Source organism: Apiospora kogelbergensis (assembly GCF_038363985.1).
Source record: "Apiospora kogelbergensis strain CBS 113332 chromosome Unknown utg000009l_segment0_segment0, whole genome shotgun sequence".
Classification (NCBI taxonomy): domain Eukaryota; kingdom Fungi; phylum Ascomycota; class Sordariomycetes; order Amphisphaeriales; family Apiosporaceae; genus Apiospora; species Apiospora kogelbergensis.
Window position 1 is genome coordinate 3058275 of NW_027117426.1, and position 17343 is coordinate 3075617.

At 53.0% G+C, this 17343-nt stretch overlaps 5 protein-coding genes across 5 annotated transcripts; 2 read left to right on the plus strand and 3 right to left on the minus strand.

Moving 5' to 3' along the window:
* Window positions 1–1526, minus strand: PG998_014069 (uncharacterized protein; the record flags this gene model as incomplete). Its single annotated transcript, XM_066880885.1, has 2 exons — window positions 1–1353; window positions 1431–1526. The coding sequence occupies 2 exons, from the start codon at window positions 1524–1526 to the stop codon at window positions 1–3; spliced, it is 1449 nt and encodes a 482-aa protein (XP_066725024.1).
* Window positions 1527–2833: 1307 nt separating this feature from the next.
* On the minus strand, window positions 2834–4774 carry PG998_014070 (arrestin; the record flags this gene model as incomplete). The annotated part of the gene is made up of 2 exons (XM_066880886.1): window positions 2834–4634; window positions 4710–4774. The coding sequence occupies 2 exons, from the start codon at window positions 4772–4774 to the stop codon at window positions 2834–2836; spliced, it is 1866 nt and encodes a 621-aa protein (XP_066725025.1).
* Window positions 4775–10265: 5491 nt separating this feature from the next.
* PG998_014071 (WD domain-containing protein) lies at window positions 10266–12370 on the minus strand (the record flags this gene model as incomplete). Its single annotated transcript, XM_066880887.1, has 5 exons — window positions 10266–10595; window positions 10664–10949; window positions 11006–11376; window positions 11433–12291; window positions 12366–12370. The coding sequence occupies 5 exons, from the start codon at window positions 12368–12370 to the stop codon at window positions 10266–10268; spliced, it is 1851 nt and encodes a 616-aa protein (XP_066725026.1).
* Window positions 12371–13520: 1150 nt separating this feature from the next.
* On the plus strand, window positions 13521–15490 carry PG998_014072 (EF hand associated-domain-containing protein; the record flags this gene model as incomplete). Its single annotated transcript, XM_066880888.1, has 2 exons — window positions 13521–13530; window positions 13617–15490. The coding sequence occupies 2 exons, from the start codon at window positions 13521–13523 to the stop codon at window positions 15488–15490; spliced, it is 1884 nt and encodes a 627-aa protein (XP_066725027.1).
* Window positions 15491–16392: 902 nt separating this feature from the next.
* Window positions 16393–16755, plus strand: PG998_014073 (uncharacterized protein; the record flags this gene model as incomplete). Its single annotated transcript, XM_066880889.1, has 2 exons — window positions 16393–16560; window positions 16651–16755. The coding sequence occupies 2 exons, from the start codon at window positions 16393–16395 to the stop codon at window positions 16753–16755; spliced, it is 273 nt and encodes a 90-aa protein (XP_066725028.1).
* Window positions 16756–17343: the final 588 nt, after the last annotated feature.

Genomic DNA, 17343 nt, shown 5'->3' on the forward strand with positions numbered 1-17343 from the left:
CTAAGCAGCTGACTTCTTATCCCCTGTAGCAGCTGCAGCCGGTGCCCCCTCGACAGGGGACATGGCTGTAGGGCTGGAAACAGTGTCATTGCCAGTAATGCCAGCTTCCTGACCCTTATCTGAGGCTTGCGTCTTCTCTGCGATGGAGGCTCCGGCTGAGGATGCGGTTCGACCGATAGGCGATACGGGCGTGCTCTCAACGGCGGCCGGCCCGTTAGCACCGGCGGCCGTCCGGATTGCGTCGAACCACTTCTGGGCATCGGCAGGCGTGTGCGCCTTGAAGGAAAGCTCAGACGCGCCTGCGAGTTTGCTGCTGAAGCTGCTGCTCTTGTCCTTGCCCTTGACATTGAACTTGTCACCGCTTGGGGTGCCAATCACGGCATCCGGCAGGTAGATCGAGAGTTCAGGCTTGGGGTCGGCGCGGAAGTTGTCGTCGTCCTTGAACTCATGGAGGAACTTGGAAGGAGTCACGACGTAGTAACCGGTTTGCGTACCCCATGATAGCTTGTTGCGCGATTTCCGCTCCAGACTGCCTTCGATGAGAGGCTTGGTGGAAGTGTGACCCTGATTCGGGAAAGTAAGCATATCGACGCTGCGCGGCGATTCATTCGGGTCCACAAGCTGATGGCCTTCTCGGTGCTGGAAACCCTTCCACTCGAAGTCTGGCGGGATACGTTGAGCGGTGCTCAGCATATCGGCATACAGCGCCCTCGTCTTTTCGGCTTGACCACCCGCAACAGCGTTGAAGGCCTCCATGGCCTGCTGCACGACCTGGATCACATGAGCCTCAAAGTCCTGGAAGTGGCTTTGAACCGTTATGAGATCGTTTCGGTGGTTGTTCTCTTCCATAACCTGTTTGTTGAGTCGGTGGATGACACCGCGATGAAGGACGTAGGGGTCTTCGCTGGGGTTCATCTTGCCGCCGGTGGATTCGAACGAAGCAGAGTGTTGGCCCAGAAGCTCGATGTGCTTCTGAGTTGTGTTTCTGGCCTTTTCTACTTCCTTGGAGCTCTTCTCGGCCCCGGTCATGATCTCTTTGGTCTTCACCTTGATCTCCTTGTGCAGTCGCTCGAGAATGGGAAGCACGGTGCCCTTGATGGTCTTTTCCGTCTCGGTGTTGGAGTTGATCAACGCCTGGGTATTGACACGCATGTTTTCGAAGAAGCCCGCAACACCGCCCAGTCCCTGATCAAAGTGCCTGCCCTCTCTCAGCGGCTGGGAGATGGTTTTGAGTACCTTCTCGTATTCCTTCGCATGGGATTTGTGTATCTTCTCCGTAGCCGAAACATATTCCTCGAGATAGGCGACGGCATGCTTCCAGGCTCGAAGTCGTTCGGAGAGGAGACCGGCGGTCTGCGATTGAGGCACATCTATTAGCTGCCGTCCTCGCTTGGGGTTGTCACCACGCGAGTCGCAAAGGGGGAACTTACGCTGGCCGGGTCGAACTCAGGCACAGCCTCGTCGCCGAAGCTACTACTCATAGTAGTGCCCTGGCGCAGGGGCATTGGTTGCGAGTCTGCGCTCATTTTGCCAAACGGCGCGGGGTTGGAACTGATGGACGTGAGGGTGGGTAGGTATTGGAACAATTGGTCGGTGTCGTGCGCGTCGCGTTGGCGGAAGGACGCGGGAAACGGTATATATAAACACAAAGATCCAGAACCTGAAGGGCTTGGGGGTTAGGAATAACGTCTTTTTCTATTGTGACGCTCGAGGGGAAGGCCAGACAAAGGGGGGTGACGATATGGCGTGCGGTTGATGCTTGAGGGGAGCTTTAGGCCTGTGGCACTATTGAAGTTGCGAGGTTGTTCGAACCAATCAGGGGCAGTCCTGGGCGTCGATCATTAGCCTGGTGGGACGGACAAAGCACAGCCAGCGAAGCTTGCTTGGTGCTTGGTGCTTGGTGCTTGGGGTGCTGCTTGGTGGCTAGGTGGTTCGGTGCGGATGCAAATGCGCAAGACGAGATGATGGCATGACTAGCCCGCGTGCCCTGGAACGGGCTAGACGAGTCTGAACATGTGGTAAAACAAGGATGCAGTGATGGGGGTTTCTTGTGGTGCTGAGGTCATAGAAGCCCAGCTGGATTGCTTCTATTCGACACTTCGCAAGCCATGCCATTGCGACATTGACGTTAGGAATCATGCTTAGCGCTGATGACGTCAACCGCAACATGGACTATGGACTGTCTGCCCGCGGGAAACAACAAGCAAGCACCGTAGAACCTAGCAAACCATTCTAACCTGGCCTCACCGTCCTGATCGAACGGACGGGAACCTAGTGCCTGGGTAGATTGCATGTTCGCAATTTGCCGGATTCAGGACGAATCCCTTTTCGTTGGGTCCAGGCAATTAAACTCCCATGTTTCGATCCGGCAGGCGACACTTCAGCTTGACATGAACCTAATCCTGTTTTCCGGGTCGTCGAACGCCACGCTACTAGACGAAACCGTTTTCTTCCCCAACATCACGCTCACTTGCACGATCGCATCAGGAGGACAGCCGATGGGGTAGGCAATGTGTCATTGAGAGGTATATATCCAAGTTACCCAGAAGATGCATGAGAGAGAGTATGCTGTGTCATCTATCGCTTTCCCATAAAAAAGACATGAACAGTAGGGGTATATCCAAACCAATATTCGAGGTGATCCAACGATCCGACCTGGTCCGCTTGCAAGCATATGTATGTAACGCCACGAAGTTTTGTACTTCAATCTCCTGTCTATGTGTGTGATGATGGTCTCCAACCTTTCCAAACGCCCCGGCAAAGCAAGTACAAACGAGAACCATATTATGCATCATATTATGCATCATGGAGAATTTGTGATAATTCTTTTGTTTCAAGAGGGCGCTCCCCTCGATGGTAACAATCGCGAGAGGCGCTCACCATGGTGGTCGCCAATGGAATGCGATGAGAGGAAGCTGGCAAATCCGAGCGAGTTGCTACGCCTGGCCGATGGCCGGCGGCTTGGCCGTGAGTCGCGCAGAATCTCTCCCGTATCGCCCATGTCCTCGGTGATGGTTGCCAGTGGGTCATTTACGGGAGCTCTCGTCGGCGAATTCGGCGCGCTCATGACGCTGAAATAGTCTGGCAGCGAGACTGCATCCGTGAAGCTCGAGTTCCTCGCCAAAGGCGTTCTGGTAGCTGTGTTGTAACTTGGCACTTTGCTAAGCTGCGCCATATCTACGTCAGGTGCGTCAAGGTGTTCTGGTGGTGTACTGTGGCCCGATGTTTCAGGAGAATGGTGCTCCTCAGCACTAGTCTGTCGAGACAGTTCGGCTGATTGGGGCATCGAGGATTCCGCCGTGTGATCGCCGTCGTGCGAATACGCATGACTGGGCGTGTTGATCCCCGAATGGGATCCCATCGATGTGTACGAGTTGTTGCGGTTGGTTGGATCAAGAGATACGTTCTGTAGCCTAGACGAGAGCGCAGCTGGGGTGACGGCTCCGCTTGCCAACTGTGACAGATTCTCGTGCGACCCAGCGCGCGACTGGGCGTAAAATGGTGTGTTGATACCGCTCTGCATTCCATTGGGCGTGATGCTGGGATCCACGTTTTCGTATAACTGGTCTAGAACGTGGAGTCCGTATCCTGGTGGTGCCATGTTGGACTGATCGCTATCGGTCACGTTGCCCTCGGCAGCCTCTTGGGCCTGCTCAGAGACCACGTTGCCATCGTCGTCCAGAGTGATCATGGGCGATATGAAAATGGTGACGGGCAGTGTGGCCCTCAATTCCGAAACATGTCCATCGGGGTTCTTCAACGCTACGGTGAGCTTGATTTTGTGACGGATCTTGATACCTTCGGCGGTGCAGTCTTGGAGGCATTTAGACAATTTCTGCACCAACGGCAGATCCCTCGTCACTTTCCACCCTTCTTGGCCCGTCTCTTCGATGTTGTCCTGCCAGTGATCATTCCTCTTCACTTCGAAGTGCCAGTTCGTAACCTCACGCTCAGCTTTGTGGATCCTCGGGAGCGCACCAATGCCGGGGACGGAGAATTCTTGGGATTCCAAAAGCCTCACAGTGATCTCGCCCATCTCCAGTCCCTTCAACAACGGGGTAAATCGCATTTCCAACGGAATGTTGCTGCCAAAAACGACAGCCTTCTGGGGGATAACAATCGAATATTCCACTTTGTTCGGCCAAATATTCTCGACACTCATGGCGTGGTTGAACTCGAGCGCGGCGGGGTCCAGGGTCCGAATGATGCGGACTCTCTTGAAAGCATGTAGGTTCTTGGCGAGCTTGCCGCGAGAGACGGTCGCTTTCAAGAAATAACTGATGCCAGTCTGGTAAAGACCTTCGACGCTTTCCAGAGTGTTGCCCTCCAGGAGTAGCTCGAAAGGCCATTCGTAGTTTCCGGCGGCAAGGATATGCGAGTGATGGTCGTTTCCAAAAACAAACGGCGGCCAGCTATGTCGAAGTACCGTCTTCGTGCGATCGATCTTTTGGTTGTGGATTCCAGTCGGCGTTTGCTTCCCCTCCATCCAGGCGATGCGGCAGCTGCCGGTTAACCGTAGATGAACATCTTCGACTCTGAGTGGCTCTCGGAGGCACAGTACCACGACGCCCTTTAGAAGCTGGCCAGAGGCCTCGTCCGTGCTTCCACGGAAGACGATGAAGTCGCTCTCGAGTCTGAATAGGGGGTTAGAACAGAGGGGGCGCAAGCCACAGACTTGAGCGTCCACAGCATGACTGGAGAGGGCTCACCTGATCTCGAACAGAGCGCATGCGTTTCTACTAGCGACGGAGGTAAAAGGGTTGAAGGAAGGCATATTGCGGTATTCAATTACGGGCAGCTAGCCCGGTCGTGTATAGCTGTTTTCAGCCTCGGTGGTGATGGGGCGAGGTGTAAGTCGCAAGTAAGTCGCAACTTTGATGAGTCAAATTATATAAAAGTCTTGGAGCAACTGGCCAAAACAAGAAATAGACAAGCCGTGAGGCGAGGGAACCGTCAGGTCTTTCAACATACGAGGTTCGCCGGGGAAAATAGGAACGACGAGACAAGAGAGGAAACAGGCACATTGTGGAGGGAGGGGCGACAAAGACGGAGTGGAACCAAGATTGATTTTATCTGTTTGAATCGTTACAGTCTACGGCAGGTCAGGTAAGGTATGCAGAGGTAAGAGAGGTACGTACTATGCATGTATGTAAGTATGTATGTATGTGTGTGTGTGTGTATGTCAGTCAGTCAAGTCAGTCACTCGGTTCTAGTCCTGGGATCACTACCACTAGGCGACCCATCCTAGCCATCCCACGAGAAGAAGCGCACGAAATCCTGACGATGGACAAGGCCAGGGTGAGCGACACTTTTCGCCGCCGTCCGTCTGGCCGTCCAGTACTGCGTCCCACTCTTCCCTCCAAGTTGGATCATCGGACGGGGCCCTGGTTTTTTCGTGAGTGGGGCTGAAAGTGGCTGCCAGAAAAGGTCGGAAGGGGCCACCACACTTGGCACTTGGCGGACCCCCTCTGGGCATGGGTTTTGCTCGTTATCACCCCTCCTTACCGCAAATGGACGAGCTCACAATGTTCCATACGCCTGCGTCCTGCGTCTGCGTACAGGTTGAACCATAATGGCGCCATTCAATCGATAATTCCTGTCGATCAGAAACGGACAACAGTGACCCGGCATCGGCAGAAGCACAAAGCCATCGCCATCGTGAGTTCCGGGCCCCTTGCAGGTGTGTCGGGGTCTGGTGAGTAAAGTTTGTGTACCCGCCTGTCTGCCCCCTCCGCCCACCATACGTGAACATGATGCCGTTGTCCACCCTCTACTGGCTCCCATGAGTCGGACAGCAAGTGGGAGTCGGTTAGCAGGCTGGCAGCTGGTCATAGGTATGGTCATGGACCAGAATCTGAATCAGGCAGATTCCGAACTATTACCAAGACGGCTCGATGGCCATCACATGTGCGACGAGGCGAGGTGAGGTTTGACGTGCTTTTCTGGACCGCTATCTATCAAATGATTACGATTTGGTTATCTGCAAAGAATACTTCTAGATTCACTAGAGGCTTGGGGGCTAGGATCTGCCAACAACCTGGCCTGAACCCGTTCAGCTTCCCACTGTGCAAGTACCAATGCTAACAGCAGCCAATCGCGCGCAAACCCCACGCTCAGCCACATTTCGCGCGCAAACTGCTGTGCAACATGTTGACATCCATTCGCCCGCTTATGTGAACCATCAACGGCGGAATGGAATGGGGGTGCACACGGCACGCTTACTTCTTACTTCATCGCACTCGATTTGAGATCCTTTACCCATAAGCATCGTACTTATCTTTCCTCGCGCCGGCCGCCTATCCATGTCATGATCATTTGCAAAAGTTACGAGATATCCTCTTTTTCCACTGCTACTACACTTGGCGACCTCGGACCTGACGGCCCATGGATCCTACAACCTTGTCTTTACCCATCCTTATCTCTCATAAGCCCGCGCTAGAGGCCATCACTGTGGGCCTTGCCGCGCTGGATACATGCACATGTGTTGATGTATGTGCGTATGTATGTACATATTTGATATTGGCAGTTGATCGCGGAAGACGCCAGCCAAGGTGCCAGGGCCAAGTAGGTTACTGCGTTGCCTTACATCAGTCCAGTCTATTATACGACCTGTCCCACTTGCTACCTGTATACTGGAGGGTTCTGGCTAAGCGGCTTAGTTGAAAGAGCTCGGTGCCCTCCTTGGTTGATATCATCAACCCATCTACCGATTTATCGGGTCCAGCTGCTAGTTTGGGCGCTTTGAAGTCGAGTTGGCCACTACTCCTGCTCTGATATCTGATACAGCATCAAAGCGATGGTGGTAGTCAGCCAGCCGTACATACGAGTGCCGGTATGAGCGTTTTACAGTTGCGCGCCAATTATCCCGGAGACTTTCGATCAACCATGACAAGCTGATCCTTGAGACAAAGGTCAGACTGGATCTCGCGGTCCCGTTCATTGCGTTACCCACAACAGCGCCGCGATTGAGCCGCCTTGTGACCTCGCATCCAGATAAGCTGGTTGGCGCTTTTCAATGTTTAGGTAAGTATTTGGGCCACCCTTTATTCCCGGAATTCATCAACCTGTTTCTTCCGTCGACAGGTCCAGTCCGCCCCTTTTGGGTGGGAAAAGACTTGCAGCCTCACCACATTCTCAGGTTCACCTAATGCAGATTGGCCATAATAGGGAAATCAATGACGACGACCTTATGAGGCAGGCTAGTAAAAAAGGAAACGCATGTGACAGGTAAAGACTCCTAAACCAGCACCGACCAGACGACCCAAATCTGCAAAAAAGGGGGTTCAGACCGGAAACCGACATGCATGTAGCCACACGTAAATTTTTTATTTTTTTTCTCTTCTGGTTGTTTGTTCCGTTTTTAGCATGGCTTCATGGCCATTTCCTAGCAGACCCAAGCAGTGACGACTCGGCTGCGAATGCAATGATACTCAGGCGGTGTGTTGAGCGATATCTCCCGAAATTCGATGTCCGATCACCAAAGGGGTCAGCCTTGTTGACGATCCAGTGTGGTGACACCGATGGGTCTGCGGAATGGACCGTTTCAGAAGGGTCTTTTTTCTTTTCGCTCCTTGCAGACGTTCTTCGCCCATTCGAGCCCTGCACGTGGGCCCCAGCCAGCCCAGTCATCTCGCGTGGATTGAATCTCTGTGAGTGAGATGCTGTCAATGCTTGTAACCTGGCTTGAGCGAGTCGCATTTCGGGCCGTTAATGGCTCTCGCCTCTTTTCCCTTTTCGTTCACGCATCCGACATCTAGCCTCTGGTTGAGTTGCGTACTGGCATACTGTATATCCGGCTCTAACGCCTAGGCTGGCTCTAGCGAGCATCTACGCCGCTACTGCAGCAGTCTACGTACGCACGTAATTCTTTGTGCGCATTTCTCTACTTGTATGGGCGAAGTCGCCTGATAGGGCCGAATAGATACCGCCCCACCAAATTATTTCCCCTTAGTCATTGACTAGGCGCACGCGTTCTGGTCGTTTGTTGAGCCTCACGGCCGGTCAGACTCAGATGCTGTGTGGCGGGCGGCGACGTAGCACAAACCGTTCTCTCGGCGTGTTTATATATGACTCGGTGGTCGTAGATATCGGCCACCAACTCGTTCTCGTGTCCACACCGGTTACCAGACTTTGTCTCGTTGTGGATGTGATAGCAACGGCCACCGCTCAACGGGGCAATGGATACGAACAAATGACAAACACACAGAGAAAGCAGACTGATGCTGCAGGGGCAAGGAGACTGGTTTCGACTTGGATTTTCCCTCTGGTTTCAGCCCAATAACCTCCACCTCTCCGCAGATATAGCTACTATCATCCCCTTGGAGGTGCATTGGAGCCTGAACGAACGAATGTGTAAATTGTAGCTGACTTGTGTATGAGCTTCGCAAGCTTCGCCAATGCTACCGAAACTAATGCAGTGGTCCACAGTAGCCCGAGAACAGCCCCTCTTCCAACTCAGGATCTCAGATACCACTTACAGGCCAGACGCCACGACAGGACTTCTGACCACTGGGCTGACGAGCTTCTTCGCCGTGGGCTCTCCTAGCTCCGGGCGTTAATCTTGGGCTTTCCAGGAGGCTATCTTGCTTTGCATCCTGCTTGCTTCCGCTTCTGCCCATGACTCATAGGATACAGTGGACGGTATACGCAGGCTAATAGTAGTCTCTATATTCATCGGGGCAAGGCGCTCGCGTCGCTTACATGACAGACAAGCACCACTATATAACATGGATTATAAAAGCCCATAGTACCTACTGCGTATGTCTTTGTGTCACTAGCCATGCCACATTCCCTCAAGCGCACACACATTGCAAGCAGGAACCCACTCCATTCGCTTCCCGCTACAACCTCTAATGGGTTCTACCAGCGGATCTGCCCGCACGCATCGTACGAGGGCTAGCCAACGATTCTCTACAGCACATCATTGTAATATGGCACTGCAATGACCAAGGCTGTTTGGCCTGTTTTGAGCCTCTTTAGTACCCTGTGCACGTCTACCAAGAAGTGGAAAAGATCGCCATGTACTCCATATCCCGCGAACCATGAGCTGCCTTATAGCCTCACACGGCCCTTTCCTCTTTCCAACACGCTTCTGTCAGGGCTCGGCGGCAACCGCGCCTCTCATGTGCAGATATGGACATAATGCAATATGAGGTTAATAATACGGCATGCATCACGTTGGTATTTCCGAATGAACTGTGGCTTTTGTGATATTGCTTTTTTCCCCGCATAGTAAGGCTGAATATAGGCGATGGGTGGAGGAGTATGTTGGAGGGGGAGGGGGAGGGGGGTTGCTATGCATATTGCAACCTCCAAACTTCCAATAAACCTGTCGCCGTCAGATGTTTCTTGGGCTGTCGTATGACAAGGACAGAGCTGGTCGTGCACGTATCGTATGTTTGACGAAGAGGAAACATCGGAAATAGCCCACGGATTCGAAAAAAGAGAGCCACCTCCATGATCTGCAAACGGGACGACTCCGACGACTAAGAATTGAACCCCCTGCGAGGTATTTTCATTTCCCCCATCCCGCACAAGGCACCTTCAAATCTCGGAGGAGATCATCGGCAGATCGATAAGCATAGCCACGGACGGCCCACGGGGGTTCCCCCAGACAGTAATCGCAAGTGTCCGCATCGCAAACCCGCTCCTTTCACCTCACAGCACATGACAAGCTTAGTTACCCGGACCATCCTCGTCTGCGTATGTATGGACGCGCGCTGTGGGCGGTATATGATCTGCCAGGAGATTCCCTCTCCGTAGCCCGGTCGTTGCCAGTCGTAATCACCCCCCCCAACATTGCATATATGCACGAGTTGGTTAACTGCAGCATGTGCACGAAATACTACTCAATGCACGGCACGAAATGGGGCTCTCGCTGTTACTTTTTTGAGGTCGGCTCACATCTCCCCACGACGGAGTTTTCGAACGGATTTCGAGAACTTGTCTCTTAAGGGGTTCGGTTCTTCAGCTCCCCCGAGTCGACATCTTTCGGACCACCCTGATGTGTTTTTCGCATGATATCCCTGAATAATTAACTCGCCAACTCAGGTCAATATTCTTCATACTGGGTGTTCCCTTGGCTGTTCTCTTAATTATTAGCTTAGCAGGGGAAACTTTAGGTATATAATCTCTCGATTCTGTATCTATCCTTATGAAGTCGACTCAGTCATACTGCGTAATACATGCGTAATTCGAAGCACAAACAAAGCCAAGAAGCCAAGGAGGGCCAGTAGTAACAACAACAACCACAGTTGCCAGCAAATCTACTTAGCAGGGGCTGGGTTGTCGGAAGGTCTTTGCCACGTTCGCAAATGACCTGTCTTGGAGCTGGTCATAATGGACTCGTCAGTGAACTCCAGCCAGCATAGTGGATCCTTGTCCGCCTTCTTTGTCAGGACCGGCGGTATCGTCGCTGTCATTGAACGAGGCTCAACAGGAACGCTAATGCTAATGCCTTGGATGTTGTCCTCAGCGCCTTCAAGCCCCGAATACCCAGAGTTCGACCGCATCCTGCTAGCTGTTGTACCTTGCGTCTCAGCACGCTGAAGATTTGTGTTCCGTGACGAGATAGAGCCACGATGACGAACAGAAGTCTGCATGATCTGTCAGCGCTGTTACCAATTCAGGTCGAGGCCAACGAAAATGGCAATAATTAACTTACAGCCTTCGGTCTGTGCAACATTCCGACGTTGAAGTCCCACAGACACAGTCTACCATCTTCTCCAACACTTCCAAATCGGTAGTTTCGTTCGTCGCATCTCCATGGATCAAATGCAACTGAGGTCACCCACGACTGATGGCCCCGGCATCGCGCGATAAGGGATCTCTCCGAAGGACACCAGATGGAGATCAGGTCATCCTGACCACCGGTGACAACATACTTCCCGTCGGGGGACCAGCAGACGCAACTCAATCCCCCAAAGTATGCGTTGAAGATATTGAGTAGCCTATGATATACAAGGTCAGCTGTGCACGTCTTGGGTTTTAAAGGGGGTTGCCATACTGTTCTTTGAGGTAATCTATAATACGCATAGTCCCGTCTTCGGACACCACTGCAATGTGACGATTATCCGGCGAGAACGCGAATGCGTTGACGCGTTGATTCGAAAGCTTCCAAATGGCTACTGGATTCGTCTTCTGGTTTTTGGAGTGCACCGACTTGAGGATCTGGATCCGAGACAGGTGGTCTACACCACGAACCGACGCTTCGCCCTCGCCATCAACTGTTGCTTCTTCCTCATCGGGATTGAAGGAGGCATCTTCCTTCTCTTTATCGTACACAACTAACGAGCCATCCATATGGGCGGCCATGAAATGGTTTTCAGAACCGGGAATCCATTGGATCTCGGACACTGGTGTTTTGTTGATGATGCCCTACACCGCAATCAGTACACATGTAGGATTTCAAGGTGCAAATGGGATAAATTTACGTTCTTATTCAGCCTCGTATATCTTTGCGAGATTGGCTCCCACCAGATAATCTCGCCCGTCGAGAAGCCCATGATAAGATCAAGGTGCCCTGGCCCCTTGGTAACTCTGTTGACAGCATGGCACAGACAATGCGCCTTCGTGAACAGAATCTTGGTGAGGTAGTCGGCCTTGTTAGGGGACGACAAATCCAGCCACTGAAAAGCTCGATTAATGTTGGCAAAAGCGAACAGGCCGTCGCCTGGGCGGTCCGCCAGCTTCTTCGTAAAGGACTCGTTGATTATGACACGCGAAATGAAGGACGAGTTGCTCTTAGTCATGTTGTTCTTAGGTTTGCGTTTTTTGTTAGCATCCTTTGTCTTCTCGGGAGCAAGCGAGGCGTTCCCTTCCCCAAAGGCAGGGGCCGACACGGCAGTTACGGAGGTGGAAGGACCTCCATCGCTGAAAGAAGCGCTCCGTCCCTCCCCATCACTACTGAGCTTCGCATCGTGGGACTCGCGGCTTTCGTTGGGGTGCTCGGCGATGCTCTCGGAAAGTGTGGTCGCCGAGGTCAGGCGGAAGAAGGCGGGCGGCGGCGGGCGGATGGCAAAGCTGAGCAGGGAGACTTTGGTGCCGGCGGTGGCGGGCTGGGGCGTGGTGGCCAATGGGTTCGGATTGATTACGGGTGCTTCAGAGGGGTGTGGTGGGGGTGTCGCAAGATGAAGATCCTCCTTGAGGACGTAGGTGCCTTCGCCGACTAGGAACTGCTCTTCGGGGGTGGTGAGGATGTTGTTCGTCTCAATCATGGGGGTGGCCTGGCCGGCGGCCACGGCAGCATTGTAGGCCGCCTGCGTAGGGTAGCGTGGCGGCGGTGGAAGGACGCTGTCGCAAACTCGTCGTCAGCAGCCTGTGTACCCTGGATGGGGGTCTTTGCAAGAGTCAAACATCCAACTTACAACATGATGGGCAATTAAGAGGTTAGTCGGGGTCTAGAATATCCGCTGAGAGGCGTGCGGCCTCTACCGAGTCGCACACGTACAGACCATAACCGAATGCTAGCTGGCTGCGGCGACGAGATCGCTGTGTACAACGTGACGCGCGGTAAGTAGAGTTGGGTTGCGAATGGTTCGATGGGAGATTGGCCCCGAAACGCAACGGTCAGCAAGAGAAACGTGAGGGGGAAAGATGAATTGCCTGCTGCTGAACCCCGGACCTGGATCGCAAGGAAAGCCTTCCTCTTTCGAACGGTCTTGTCTTGTCGGTCCCAAGTGGAAGGTCCCGTTATCCATTACCCCGGCAAGAAGGCGCATGGTGAGTGGAAGCGAGCAGGGATACCCGTTGCCTGGACGTGTAGAATGTGGGGTTGACAGCGATGTTTCCAGATGCGCGACGAGGGGCGGAAGCTTGCCTGCTTGCTTCATGTCGTTCGTTGTACCTGGAGATCTAGGCAGGCTGGCAGGCAGGTAGCAGCAACCTTGAGCTGCTGGCCATGGCCATCGGCATGTTCGATGGTCTACCCAGACATATATACATACACACACACACACACATATATCAGTCGCCAGCAGGGGTTTTCAAGGCGGACTCGAGGCGCACATTCAGCATCCAGTGGTGAAGCAATGGTACGGTACGCCAACGATCCGGGAGGAGATGGACCGATGGTACCAAAAATCCGTCACCCATTGGCGCAATCATCCAATAGTGCCTACCAGCCAATTCAGGAAGCCGTCGCGCCCAAATCTAATCTACCCAATCAATCCAATTCCATTTTCCTTTACCTTTTTCTCTTTGCATGCACTCCTGCCGACTTGCAGCCGTCAATGATTGATTGCCCGCTACATTGACAGAGACAGCCCCTTCCGTGCTGCTACGAGTCCCCCCTTCGTTTAGAGAGTGTGGGTATCGTCACTAGGGGTCTCTAGGTGCATCGCTTGCAAAGGAGGGCGGTTGCTGGTTGCCCAACCTTGCTGGGCCCGACTTGGTATTCGTTATCCGACATCCCTAAACCTTCTTGCTACCCGCTCGTGCCGCCACTATATACTACGCAAAGCTTGGAATGGCATCATCGTGAAGCAACCGACTTCCCTCCCAGGTCCTTCCCAAATCGAGTCATGGCCACCGGTATATTACCAGTTCCCCTGCCCCCTGTCATTTCCCCGTCTATGCCCTCTTCAATACAGCCCCGATGGTGCTAACCAAGAAGAAAGTGCGCGTCTGTGTATGCGGCGATGAAGGCACCGGAAAGTCAAGCTTGATCGCCTCGCTCGTTAGAGACGTGTTCGTGAGCAACAAGATCCAGTCTGTCCTCCCCCAGATCACGATCCCGCCGAGCATCACCACCCCCGAAAATGTCACCACCACCATCGTCGATACCTCGGCCCGGCCCCAGGACCGAACCACTCTACGGAAGGAGATTCGCAAGTCGAATGTTATACTGCTAGTCTATAGCGACCACTACAGCTACGAACGGGTGGCACTCTTTTGGATGCCCTACTTCCGATCTCTTGGCGTCAACGTCCCCGTCGTGCTGTGCGCCAATAAAAGCGACCTTGCCAACGACAGCACCACGCCGCAAATCGTCGAGGAGGAAATGCTACCTGTCATGAACGAGTTCAGAGAGATCGACTCGTGCATTCGGGCCAGCGCGCGGGAGCACAACAATGTCAACGAGACATTCTTCCTATGCCAGAAAGCTGTTACACACCCTATCGCTCCTCTATACGACCATAAGGAAGGCAAGTTAAAACCGAATTGTGTCTCGGCTCTCAAGAGAATATTCTATCTTTGCGACAAGGACCAGGACGGGTTCCTGAATGACCAGGAGCTGCACAGCTTCCAGGCAAAGTGCTTCGACAAACCCCTCACTAGCGAAGATCTCGAGAACATCAAGCTGTCCATCTCCAAAGCTGTCCCTGCATCCAATACCGAGAAGGGCGTGGACATGAAAGGCTTCCTGCAGCTTAACAAAATGTATGCCGAGAAGGGTCGTCATGAGACTATATGGATCATCCTCAGGAAATACCACTACACAGACAGTCTGAGTCTGGAAGATAGCTTTATACAGCCCAAGTTCGAGGTGCCGGAGTACTCGTCGGCCGAGCTGAGCCCGGCCGGCTACCGCTTCTTTGTGGATTTATTCCTGCTATTTGATAAGGATAACGATGGCGGTCTGAATGACCAGGAGTTGGCGGCATTGTTTGCGCCGACACCAGGACTACCTCAGTCATGGGCCGACTCGTCGTTTCCGTCAACAACAGTTCGGAACGAAGCTGGCCACATCACTCTACAGGGCTGGCTCGCACAATGGAGTATGACCACTTTCTTGGAGCCCAAAACATCATTACAGTACTTGGCCTATCTGGGTTTCGAGTCGCCGAATTCGAAAGAACCATTGACATCAGCCCTAAAAATCACGAAACCTCGCAAGCGTAGGAACCGGCCTGGTCGTGTTGAAAGAGCTGTTGTTCAGTGCTATATCATTGGTGCTGGGGGAGCTGGCAAATCTTCACTTCTGGATGCTTTCCTCAATCGGCCATTCGATAGTCTTTACCATCCTACCATCAAGCCAAGACGGGCTGTGAATAGCGTTGAGCTGCACGGCGGCAAGCAATGCTACCTCATATTGGAGGAACTTGGTGAGCTTGAGCCGGCCATTCTCGAGAACCAGGCCAAGCTGGACACATGCGATCTGATATGCTATTCCTACGACTCTTCTGACCCGGACTCGTTCTCGCATATTGTTGATCTTCGAAAACGGTTCCCGCAACTGGACGAGCTGCCGGCCATATACACTGCACTGAAGGCAGACAAGGACAAGACGACTCAGCGAAGCGAGACGCAACCAGACCAGTATACTTCTGGTCTCATGATGAGCACGCCACTGCATGTCAGTGTTACCTGGAGCAGTATCAGCGAGCTCTTCGTCGCACTCGCAGAAGCCGCTACCAACCCCAGCACTGCGTTCCCAAAGAACGAAGAGCCGCCGCCAGACAGATCCGGTCTGTACATTGCTATGGGTGCTACGGCATGTGCAGCGGTTGCGGCCATCATGATCTGGCGGCGATCAACAAATTCGGCCTAAACTCTTCCACAAATTCTCACGTATATCGCACTGTTGAGTGTCGGACTTTTTTCATCGTTTGTACTTCCGCATTTTAGGAGCTAAGGGGGTAATCCTAGGGAAATGTTTCAATAAATGAATAGATTATCATCCATGGTACTATTCTGTCCGGAAGTGTTGGATCCTTCACTCTCTCGTATTTAATCTATGATACCCATTTCCTGTGTGGGTGTGGCGGCGGCCATATTGCACAGAAAGTCGCATTTCAATACTATATACAAACTTGCAGTACTTAATAACATTTATTAATGTAGTCACTTTTGCCAGTAGAAGTATTAGAATCGGTGGACAGATGACAGGTGGTCACAAGAGGAAACGTCAAGCTTAGGAAGGCGGGCTCAAGGCCATTGCCATGGCTAACAGGCTCTGTAAACCCCATTATTCAGTTGAATAGCAACTATACCGCTTATATAGCGGAAAGGCGATTGGTCCGTAACCATAGAGACAGCACAGTCAACATCGAACAGTGGTATGCATTGTAGCAGAGCTTGCCCCAAGTCTCCAAGCACTATCGCTGGCATCCTCCACAACTCATACCCTGCGCTTTAGCCTACTCCCTATTCCCCTCCTCCGCGAGCCAATCCCAACAGCATGGGCGACCGGTCTCGGCCTGTCTCCCGCTTTAAGTTGCAGCTGAACTGGCAGCAGCACCTGCAGATAGCTTAAGTCAGCGAAAGCAATCCCAGATATCCAAGTGTCAGGCAGGAAATGTCTCACCACTGGCGACTCCGGTCAAGTCTCCCACGGCTCCACCGACAGCACCGACGGCCCCTATATTAGAGAAAGTTAGCTTACGCTTCTTCCGTGCGCCATCAAACATCTCATGGCCACGCCAAACCCTATCACTGTCTGCCACTGGGGGGATGCTGTTGCTTCTCGCAACTTCGCCTTTCCTCTCTTTCCTTACCATTTGCGACCCCGCCTACGGCATCCGCGGCCCCGTTTGCCACATCGCCAACGGCCCCGACAGCTCCATTGGCCACGTCGCCGACTGCACCTACGGCGCCAGTGGCAACATCTGCATTTTACCGGTAAGCAGGCATAGGCTTCTGGTGCAACGCTGACGAGGGTGGGGAGAAGGGACTGGGTGAGAGAACTTACTGCCTACGCCATCGACCAAGTTGCCCGCCACTCCTGCTACGCCATCCAAAGCATTGCCAACCGTCCCGACGGCACTATCAGAGGAGAAGGTTCCTGGAGTTAGCAGTGCCGCTCTGACAGGTTGAAAGAATGTTGAAGATGGACATTTCGTGTTCATGTTACGCTCAGAGTAGGGAGTAAAGACTCACCCGTCGAGCAGATCACCAGCCGCCCCGACTGTGTCACCTACGAGACCTCCTGCGCCTCCCCTGTTCGTGTAAGTTAGTAGATAGAAGTGGGATTTTCAACATCACGATGCTGATATAGGGGAGTGGGGGGATCCCTACGCAGCAGTAGCTGCTTGCGGCACCGGGGAAGCGAAGCTGAAGGCGACCAGCGCGGAGGAGACCAGGAGGGTGTAGCAATGCATTATAGCAGAATACTAGCGATATCGTTTCAAGTACTAGAGCGACAGCGGTGTAAATGAATAAAGAAGGATAGCAGGGAAGGATATGGGCCGCAGAGTGTTGTCAACAGCCAGCTAGACAATAGTGGGCAAGACAGAGAGGGCAAGAAGACGCGATACGAAGGACGGATACTGTATGGAATAATGAAGAGCCACATCCACTTAAACCAAGTGGCTTGAGGCTTCTTATACCGTCCTCCTCCTCCTCCAGGCGACGATGTTTGTTGCGCACTACGTTTGCTGCGTGTTCGCCAGTGGACACGCTTCA